Source organism: Chroicocephalus ridibundus, chromosome 3 (genome assembly GCF_963924245.1).
Source record: "Chroicocephalus ridibundus chromosome 3, bChrRid1.1, whole genome shotgun sequence".
Taxonomy (NCBI): Eukaryota; Metazoa; Chordata; class Aves; order Charadriiformes; family Laridae; genus Chroicocephalus; species Chroicocephalus ridibundus.
Window position 1 is genome coordinate 67,616,635 of NC_086286.1, and position 11,039 is coordinate 67,627,673.

General features: G+C 44.3%; 1 protein-coding gene across 1 annotated transcript; it reads left to right on the forward strand.

The window, feature by feature from the left end:
- Positions 1-2,907: 2,907 nt before the first annotated feature.
- LOC134513224 (pantetheinase-like) lies at positions 2,908-9,339 on the forward strand. The gene is made up of 7 exons (XM_063329569.1): positions 2,908-3,149; positions 3,254-3,384; positions 4,441-4,633; positions 5,177-5,468; positions 6,455-6,828; positions 6,996-7,166; positions 8,452-9,339. The coding sequence occupies exons 1-7, from the start codon at positions 2,913-2,915 to the stop codon at positions 8,569-8,571; spliced, it is 1,518 nt and encodes a 505-aa protein (XP_063185639.1). The 5' UTR covers positions 2,908-2,912; the 3' UTR covers positions 8,572-9,339.
- The last annotated feature ends 1,700 nt before the right edge of the window (positions 9,340-11,039 follow it).

Genomic DNA, 11,039 nt, shown 5'->3' on the forward strand with positions numbered 1-11,039 from the left:
ATGGTGCTCTCGAGGTCCTCAGTCCCATACACTTCAGTTATGGAGCTGATGAGAAGTTTGGAGTGCAAATACTACCCAGAGTCCGGCACTGGTTATCACTGTTGTGCACATATGACCTTCTCTGTTTTCAAATGTAAATAGAAACTCACGTGTGACATAACGTAGTGTCATGCTTAACATAATGACATGTTTATCAAAAGCCCTAGACAAGGTGTTCTGACTCATGGAAGCTCAACATCATTGCTGCCAGAGCCACGCTCTCTTAAAACCTTGGTCACTGCTGGAGTCAGCTACTGTCCAGCAAGGGATTATCCAGCATGATCTTCTTCCCATGGGTACAAACTCAGTGCAGACGCTGCACCTGTACCCCAGGAACGTGGCGGGTGATACTGCAACTCTCTCCCAGGGAAAGAACCTGGAATTAAAGAGTGCTATGACACTCAAGAAGGTCTGATCCTGCAATGCAGAAGGTATTCAGCAGGAGCGTGTGGCCAGTCTCGGAGTTGGGAGGCAGCTCCTTTAGGTCTGTTCACTGCTGGTACCAGTCTTCTGGCTGAGGGAATGTGCGTGCAGGTAGTATATGATCCCAGCCCTGAATCTGGTGAGTATCTTGAATTCTGGATTTGGTTCGAGGCATTGTTGTCTGGTTTAGGTATATTTGTACATTGAATATTTTCTTATAGAAGACTGGCACGAGCCGCCGTGGCACTAAATTCTTTTTGCTACAAAGATTGCATAACATTTATCGTTGTGAAATGTGTTACTGTGTAGTGAGTCAAGCATACAGAAAGTAATCCTGTGCAAGTCTACCCAGTATCCACATACCAACTCAGCCTGTATAAAAACAAGGCTGCCTGTAACCACTGAGAACAATAAACTCTTCTTCAAGGGAAGGGCAACAAAAAAGCATTTTGTTACCTGACAGCTGAGTCAGAACCCAAAGAAGGTAAGAAAACTGGGCAGCCAGATACAAGTGATTTTTGGGAATGTGCCGTTGGGGACCTGAGATCTTCAGAGCTCCGTTACTGAGTGGCGCGCTGACGGGTTTTGCTCAGACAAACGGCCTGCCCGGCAGCGCCCCTGTGATGCCGAGCATCGCAAAGGCCCCCAGCGGCCCTGCAACTCTGAGCCAGTGCTGTGCTGAGCTACGGCAGCACCGAGCTCGGGGCCGGCCGCCTGCCTCCTGCAGCCCCGCCTGTGCCCCGCACCCTCGAGTTTGGCCAGGAATGTGTCCGTGCTGGTCTTTGCTGAGATTTCCCAAACTCTGGCTTGTTCTCCTGCTGTGACCTGGGCTTGCCTTGAGCTGCGTTACTACAGCAATGCCACACCTGAACCTTTCGCAGATCTGGCGGGCGACACGTTTCTTCAGCTGCAGCACAGTGGTGACTTCTCCGTGACTTCTCTGCTGGTGGTGTAAGGCAGAATTGCTCAATGCTGGCGGCTCTCTTGGCTTTGGTGTTGTGAGGCAGGGTGCTTGCATCTCCTGGTGTCAGCTTTCTGCCACTCTGGGGAATTCCCAGGTTTTGTGCAAAACTTCCCCCTTTAAAGGGATTGCTTCCCCTTTAATTGCTTTTCTTTGCTTGCCCCCGTCCTCCTCTTGGAGGCTGCAGACATGGGGCTTCCTAAAGCCTGTGCTTTTGGTGCTGTCTGCTCTGGAGGCCTGTGCCCTGGACGGCCACATCACAGCCATCTACAAGCACAAAGTGGTCTTTTTCAAGACATTTAGAATGGAATCGACTATTTCAGTTGGAAGGGACCTACAACAATCATCTAGTCCAACGGCCTGACCGCTTCAGGGCTGACCAAATTAAAGCACATTATTAAGGGCATTGTCCAAACGCCTCTTAACCACCGACAGGCTTGGGGCATCGACCACCTCTCTAGGAAGCCTGTTCCAGTGTTTGCTCCTGTCAGAGGACACTGCAGTGCTGGTTGCTCCTGAGCAGGCCTTGATGGTGATGGACAAAAATAAGACTTCCGGGTAAAATTACATAGTGAAGAGGAAGATATTGTCAGATGAAGAATATATTCCTTGATTTGTTACATAGCGGTAAATGTGATTGGGCAGGTTATGTTCCTTTACCCTCACGGACATACCACAGGTTCTAAAAAAGGGTGGTTTTTTATGAAGCATCTGAAACTACAGTAGTAATACGCTATTTCCAAAATACCATGCAAAAATTACTTTTCAGAAGAAAAAAATTGCTTTGTATGAGCAATTTCAAATTTTGTTTTATGCAAAAATTGCTTTTCATAACAAAAATAGTTAAAATCAATTATTTCTCAAAAAAAGAGCGTGAAAGCTCTAGGCAGGGAGATCAGCACAGTTCAAGGGTTAGCATGAGCCCAGGAGGGAGGACATTCTCAGGTCATCTGCTACAACTGTAATAAGTCATTGGCCAAAGGCAAGAGGCATGGCAGGACCACGTGTCTCCTAAGTGTAGATGAATCGTCTGCACTCTGAAGCATGAGGGCTGTCCTTCACACAGGTGGTCTGCCTTCAGCACTGGCTGAATTTTTAACCGATGGCAACCACAGGCAGTAAGGTTATATGGAGTAGAGTGCCCTAACCAGGGGAGTCTGGGCTTGCCCCGAGATGGGTTTGAAAACCTGGAGAGGGAAGTACAAAGAGAGTATGCAAGTGTTCCTTCCACGGAGCCCCCCGTAGATCAGCATTGCATCTGACACGCTTTCTTAGCCTTTTGTTCACCTTTTCTTCACAGCATTTCAAATTGGAAACAAGATCCAGTTCCTAGAAATGTTTCTTTTACTTCTTACCGTAAAGAGATGCCCTAATTATTGGCAGAACTGTACTGTACCTTGCCAGATTGCTCAATAGGAGATTACTTCCAAAGCAAACTTACTAGTCTTTACTCCTCCTCTTTCTATCCGGTTTATATTCCGCATGCCCGATGCAGGAGCTGCGAGGCACAACCATGCTCCCTTCCCAGCCTCTCCTGCACGCTGCGGTGTTTGCGCTCGCAGCCCTTCAGGCCCTGGCCTCCGACACCTTCATTGCAGCCGTCTACGAGCATGCCGTCATCCTGCCAGATGCCACTGACGAGCCCGTTTCTCCCAACGATGCTTTGGCCCTGATGAACAAAAACATGGATGTCTTGGAAGGGGCCATCAAGGAAGCCGCCCAGCAGGTACTAGGTCTATTGGGAATGTTGTTAATTAGTGTTTTCTTCTCCTGCCGACCCTCCTGATTATCTGTTGGTGACTGAATTCTTAACGGAGCCTATTGTGTCAGGGTGCCCACATCATTGTGACTCCTGAAGACGGCATTTATGGCTGGCGTTTCACCAGAGAAGCCATCTACCCGTACCTGGAGGATATCCCTGATCCGGCGGTGAACTGGGTTCCCTGTACCGACCCCACAAGGTGATTCCTTCTGCAGTGATTTATATGGTTTCAAATTAGTGTGTCACAGAGTCATGCTCCCGGTAACTGCTGAACAACTGCTATTTTTTTAATCTATTAAAAATCCCAAGTACTGTAGAAATGAAATGCATCAAAAAGAACTCTAATTGAAATGGTAATGGGAATATGCAAGGTAAAATGCATTGATACAGTCTCACTTTTAAAATTCGCAAAAGGAGGAAAATGAGGAAATATGAGGCAAAATCATTATTTCTAAAACGTGTAAAACTTTATCACTCCAGAACAATTGTGAAAATCTCCTGTAAGTATAAGCTAGTTTATTATCACGTCGGATGCATAGATTAGACAAGGGGATTCAGTCCTCAGCTTGTGTGGCTGGGCGATCCCTAAATCAAATTGCACAAAATACTTCTCTAGATCTGAAAGAAATGCACTCTAGAAATTCATCTGCTTGTACAGTCTGCTGTGTTATACAGCATTGCTCTGAATGTGTGTCAGCAGGGGACACCAAGAGGACCAGGTTTGTTTCTAAGCTAAGCTTTTGTATTTTTCTGTTCCGAGTCTTTATGAAGCTAGATTTCAGGAGTCTCCAGCTCTGTAAATGCTGTGGCCACTTATTGCTAAAGGTGTATGGATAGCTGCCTTAAAGAGATTGAAGAGTCTTAAAAAAGGTTAAAATGGTCTTTTGAAATGGAGACTTAGATCTGCCTTATAATTTAAGTTATCTGTATACTTATTTATTTCCCCGCCTATTTTCTGAAGCTTTTCATATCTTTGCATGTGTGTTAGCTCCAAATTGTATCCACACAGAAAATAATAACTTAGTCTTGTTAGGAGTACAGGAGAGGAGAGCATTTTTTAAAGCTAAAAGAGCAATTTAAAATTATGCTATGAACAGAGAAGAAAAAGAACATAAATCTTGATTTGATCTATACCTTTTCTGCACCTGGGGACACACAGTTAGTGGAACGGTAATTTTGAATGCATTCCTTCCATGTCTGAACTTAAACTTGTAAAGGTTTTTGTTTTTTTTTTTCTCTCACCAAAATGCATTAGATTTGCTCCAGCTCCAGTGCAGGAACGACTGAGCTGCATGGCCAGGAATAACTCCATCTATGTGGTTGCGAACATGGGGGACAAGAAGCCGTGTAACGCCAGTGATCCCAGCTGCCCCAGCGACGGTCGCTATCAGTACAACACTGATGTCGTCTTTGACCCAGAGGGCAAACTGGTGGCTCGTTACCACAAGGTAAAGAGGCACTTCAGCATCACCCTGTAAATGATTATCAATATACTTTTCATCTCTCTGGCACCAACTTCAGATGGTTTATACAGTAATTTTACATAGCTGTAGAGAGACAACCAATCTAGGATGATCTGATGCAAGGCCCTTATGGCCAGAAAGAAAAGCAGGCAAGTCAATGATCGATCAGGCATCGTTCCCAAGAGCATTGCAGCTGCAGAGCGCATACCAGATACCAAACACCTAAGGGCTACGTTTATGATAGTAACAGGGAAAGAAGCAGTGTCAGAGTTTTCCATACTCAGTAAATGTCAGCAGAGTTTTAGCCAAGCCAGGTAGCTAGGCATCTCTTCCAGGAGGCAGCTGGGGCGCAGCCACCCTATTTTGTAGGGGGAGAGGGTTGGTTGGATGGATGCAAACCCGCTGTGCCGGCCAGCTCAGGTGTCTCAACCCCCAGCTTTGCCTTAAAGCCTCTCTCAGGTGCAAAAGTAGCTGTTCATAATCTTGCCTTATTTTTAGTTTCTAACATGCCATTTTCTTCACCTGCAGTACAACCTGTTCAGAAGAGAAACTCAGTTTAATTACCCAAAAGAGCCGGAAGCTGTCACCTTTGAGACTCCCTTTGGGAAGTTCGGCATTTTCACGTGCTTCGACATCCTTTTCCGGGAGCCTGCCGTGGTCCTGGTGAGCGAGTTGCAGGTGGACACCGTGCTCTTCCCAACGGCGTGGATGAACGTCCTGCCGTTTCTGACCGCGGTTGAGTTTCACTCTGCCTGGGCTATGGGCATGGGCGTCAATTTGCTTTCAGCAAATACGCACAACATCAACTTGGCAATGACAGGTGAGTTGCATTTGGGAAATGGGATATTGTCTACAGAGTACTGGATTCAGAAGCAGGCAAAAGTGTTTTAAAAATAGTGAAGTCTCTGGAAAACAGTCTTTCACTCAGACTAAAAATACTCTTGATGTTGTATTGACAGTGGTAAACAGCTTCAAGCGAGGAAACGTTAAATGTTCTGGGAGAGGTAAAATTAGAAACTGTATGACATTAAATTCTGATATTTCAAAAGTGAAATTTTCTTTAAAAATAACACAGTTTTACTTAAATTTTCAGCCTTTCCTTTAAAACAGCATTTTTTGTTTAAAAATCAATGCTATGTTAAATGGAGGAAAAAAAGTTATAAACAGAACTTAATAACCCAAAACCAAGTCCTGTTGAATATTGAATAAAATATTTCAAGGTTTTTGTCACTGCTGAAGAATTAGAGCTATTTATATTTTGGGTTGATCTGAATTGATATTTACTGCCAATTTCTTTTCTGTAAACTGAGAAAATGTTGCTGTAGCTGCATCTGTAACTCTTCCCTGATGCAGAAATGAAGGCCCCAAAAGAACATTTTTGCCTGTCTAAATAGATTGAGCTGAGTTTAGGCCACAGCCCCAGGTTTCTTTCTTTAAAATGTAATTACCCCCGTGATTTCCTTCTTTGGCAAATAAGCCACTCTTGGAGCTCTGATTTATATTTAAATTAACATAAGTTCCTAAAAAAAAAAAAAGAGATGGTCGAGTGTTAAAATGCCATTTAAGGCTCAGATTCAGGATCCAGTGAACCACAAAAGCTATGAAGTTTAGGTGATGTTTTTATACTACGATGGGTATTTCAGTGGTTCTGCTTTTTAAAATTCTTCCAAAATTCTCTGTAACGTGTTGACTGAAAATAGCATCACCAAAAAAGCCCACCGGTGTGGCACAGGGGGCAACTGACCCCCTTGCTGGGCCGTGCTCCGGGGTGCTGGCTGACGGAGGGCTGGTGGGTGTCCTTGGCAGGTAGCGGGCTGTTCACGCCGGAGGGACCCCTTGCCTACCATTATGACAGCAGGACAGAGGAGGGATGTCTCCTGCTAGCGGAGCTGAGCGCACGCCCCCGTCTCTCCCCCACCTACCCCCCTGCTGTCAACTGGAGCTCGTACGCCACAAGCATCAAGAAATTTCCAGAAGGAAATGACACCTTTTCGGGAGCTGTTCGGCGGGACATATTCACTTTCAGTGAACTCAGGTGCAAAGCTGGAAATTACACGGTTTGCCAAGGAGACCTCTGCTGTCATTTGGTCTATCAGATGTCAAACAAGAGCAAAGACGAAGTTTATGTCCTGGGTGCATTTGATGGCCTTCATGGTTCTCTCATAAAGTACCATTGGCAGGTAATTGGTTTTGTAGGGGCAAGTGTGGGTTGTATATACCTACACCCCAACCAACCCAAAACACTTGTCTGTTACTGCATCGTGAGAACTTTTCTTGCTGTCAAATCCACCTCTTGATTGTTGAAAGCTTAGTGGTATTTTGCCTTTCTGTACCCTCCTCCCCGCAGATCTGCACGCTGCTCAAGTGCCAGAGCACGGACCGGAACACGTGTGGGCAGCCGGTGGAGACGGCTCAGACCAAGTTTGAGATGTTCTCCCTCAGCGGCACGTTTGGCACTAACTACGTCTTTCCAGAAGTCTTGTACAGCGGGGTAGAGCTGGCCCCCGGGGAGTTCGAGGTAATGGGGCAACTGGGAGCTGTTTGGCACAAGGTCTTCCAGGCTCTGTTACTGGAAACGGATAGGGCAGCAAAGTCCCATCCAAGAACCACTTTCTTTCGTTCTGCAGACCGTAACTCAAGGGGACATTTAAACTGATGGATTGAATTAATCCTTACTGAGGAGAACATATAAACGCTAAGGCCAAGAATCTCTTCAGGGTTCTCTTTAGCAAATATGCCTTCCCACTTCAGGTCCCAAATCTATAAATAACAGCCTTCAAGGACCTGTTTTCTGCAGATTTTGCTAACGGGCACTTTAAGAAACAAAGAAATCAAATACTGGAGAAATTGCCAAAGCAAGAAAAAATACTAATGAGTATCATGCATAAGAGTAGAGATCCTATGCAGTTAAAAATGTTAAAAGGGATTTGCAAGGGTTTCGTAGGGTTTAGGTTTTTTATTTGAAACTTCAGCGTATATTTTTACCAAAAGATGTTTTCATTAATAAACCTTAGATTACATTTATGTAAGAGGCTAGATGAAATCTCAATTGATTTGGAAGAGCTATTAAATAGGTTACAAGAGACAATGAAGAGAGTGAAAAGGACTTGAAAAGTTTTAGGGGAAACAAGGGTGACTTTTCTACAAGGTGGAGAATGGAAAAGCATTGCTCATTTTCATTTGTTCTGAATGAGACTGTAAAAACATACACATCAAAGGATTTATTGGTATGCTAAAATATGATCATGGCCTAATTTTTTTTAAACAGTTATATTTTCTTAACAAGTACATGCTTATTTTTTGTCACAGAGGCTCTTAAAAAGTTGACTGTATTCATAGTCTATGAACAACAGTGTTTTCAAATCGGTCTGTAAAAAGTAACTAAGAAAAGCAACATATGGCCAGTAGCCTGAAATTCTCTATTTCCATCTGGAAATTGTTTTGGGGTCTACAAATGAAAAAAGATTTCAAATTAATATCCTAGATATGTATATAACCTATGAGTAACTAACGAGAACCTAACAAATCAGTTACTGTCACTTACACCTTCTTATGAGGTATTGAAAATTATCTTTTTTTTCCAAAGATAGAATTGAAGGAAGTTTTAAGGACCTTCAGGTCCAAGGAAATGTGTCAAGGCTATGGCAGAGCCAGAAAGAATTCTGGTTTCTTTCATTCTCACGATTGTGTTTTAAAAGTGCTGCACCAAAATATTCAGCCTCTAAGGCCTATCCTTTCTGTAGCACGCAGTATTGCTACTCTGTTAGTGGAACATTAGTATCATTCTTTTTCTTTTCAACTAGGTGCTACGTGATGGACGTTTGAAAAGTAAGCACGGCACATCGAAACCGCTCTTAACAGCGACGCTTTTTGGAAGGCTTTATGAAAAGGACCTGCCGCATCCTCTGCGAACCTCCCCGTAATGTAACTCTTTAGGTATTACACAGTCACCACAGACAGGAGGAGAATTCCCTACAGTGATCCACTTCCTCATGAGACGTGGCAGTTATCCTGTATCACTCCTGCTCTGCAATCTTGCACTTCTGCTCAGCAGCTGTGGTAGTTGAGTTTATTTAGTAGAAAGCAATGCGAACACTCTGTTGTGTACCTATATGAATGGTATTTTTTTTTAATAGTGCTTGAGCTAGTGTAATAATTTTTTAGTGTGAATGCCCTGTCACGTGAAATCTTTAATTTGAAATTATTTTTTTTTTCCCAATCATGTAGATTGCCAGAATAAAACTAGCAAGGTGACTGATACTGAAATGTGTGAAATGTGAAGTTTGCCAATTTGCTGCAGAACAAATCTTCGCCAAGAAAGCCTTTCTGCCCCTTTTGCCCCTTCCTGTTTTTCAGACTGTATAAGCACTAAGTGTCTGTGTTTCTCAGCCTTACACACCAATCGATAGGGCCTCCCTAATGCTCTGTGGGCCTGGGCCCCATTCTGACCACGGGACTGTACAATGAAGAGAAAAATCGAGATTCGAAATGGGTTCAGGTGCAGCCTTAAAGGGAGAAAGTGGTCCTCCACAACCCACACAGGCACTGAGTCTGGCCGAGCTCTGTGAAGCATCTCCAGTTCTACAGTCCCTCTGAGCTTGCACTGCTTTGTGCGTGGCGTACGCGTGCTCGGTCCAATGCACTTCAGACCACACTTACCGTATAAACACACACACCAACACAATCTCCAGGGTATTTGGGAAATTTCTTCAAAACTCTGAAAACATAGGAAATGGGCAACATTTTAGTACCTGAAACACATTTGACCATATAGTGAGAGAAATGGGCATTATTCAAAACTTCTGGCAATGACATGTACAACTTGGTGGTCCTGGACCTGGTGTGTGTCTATCATGTTCTGCAGCAACCAGGCCTCATTTGCACCACATACGCCTTGGTGTGGTCCCTGCCTCAATGTTCGTCCCATAGTCTTTTGGATCTACTGCCCTTCACAGCACTGTCATACAGCCTGCACCATGCTTAGCACTGAGCTGCCCTATATGTGGCACATAAGAAACACTCTGTGGCTTCCCACCCCATACACACCAATGTATGTTATCCACAAGTTCTTGAAAGCACATACTTTCTGTTTTCCCATGTGCTGTTGCTTCTCAGCACACAACTTTGGAGGCTCCTTCCAGGGCTTGTTTCATCTTGGAAATAAAAAGCTGAGCTCATACTCAGGGGGAGGACTGTACTGCTTGGGAGCAGTTATCCAAGGTGGGCAGGACCTCGAGGTCATGCTTGCTGGTGGCTTGTCCAGCACCTCACCCTTTTCTCACCTGTCTTGTGGTTGTAACCCAGACTAGTCTTTCATCAAATAGAGGAGGTTTTGGTCAAGAGAGGTTATGACCGACCTGTGGCAGCGCTAATCCCATACGACTGCTGGGTGTGCAGTACGTACAGAGTCTAGAATTCCAAGAGGCAAAGGGCCATGCTGAAGGGTCGTAGCTGACCCCGCTCCAGTGGAATTTGCATAATGAGGTGAAGTCTCTGTGCTCAAAGAGCAATTAAGACTGGCTTTGTTATCTCCTGTGCAACCCAGGGGAGTGAAGACTCGCCTGGCTGTCAAGGAAATATAAATAACAGGATAGTCTTGGGGAGCCAGGACAGCCCTGCTTTTCGTCAGCAGAGACAGTAAAATCAAGATAACAGAGACTTTGTGTAGTTCTTTGTTTCCTTGAGAGGCTACCATGCCCGGTAATTGACCTTTGCCTCATTACCTGTGAAATGCATATTAAAGTTGACACCCCTGTATATGCTAATGAAGATTTTAGAGATCATGCTAAACATATAGGACTATAGCACTTCTCTCTCTACCCAAATCATACTACATGTCACCTAGGGGAGGGAAACCTGGTAATTTTGGGGATAAAAGGATGGAGAAAATGACTGTTAAATTGGGAGAGAAGAAATTTGATACCTGACGGACCAGTTGACGGGCTGCGTTCTCTCCCTCCACCCCAGGACTCTCTGGCTAAGCGCTGCGCCTTTCACCTCTGGTGAATGTTACCCCAGGTTGTTGTACTATCATTATTTTTGCTAGCAATATTAACCTTAATTAATTAGAGCTATAGTAGTTAGCGAATTTATCAATGGCAATCTAGAATCTGCTTCTGTCGCTCTCAATAAAATAACTAATTTAAATTATTTGTGAATCTGATTCAGTGGAAGTCCTTTGGTGGGACTCTGACAGACAAATATTGTAAGTGTTATTATTTTTGCTAGACCAGTTTCGATTATTTGTGAAACTGACTCAGTGAAATTCCTTTGCTGGGACTCTGATAGTAAATCAGTGAAAGTCCTGGGACTCTGACAGGCAAATATCGGAACTACAGTCCTTTTAATGCTCCCTGAGCCAGTCTGGTACACTCCAGCAGCCCCTTGTCTC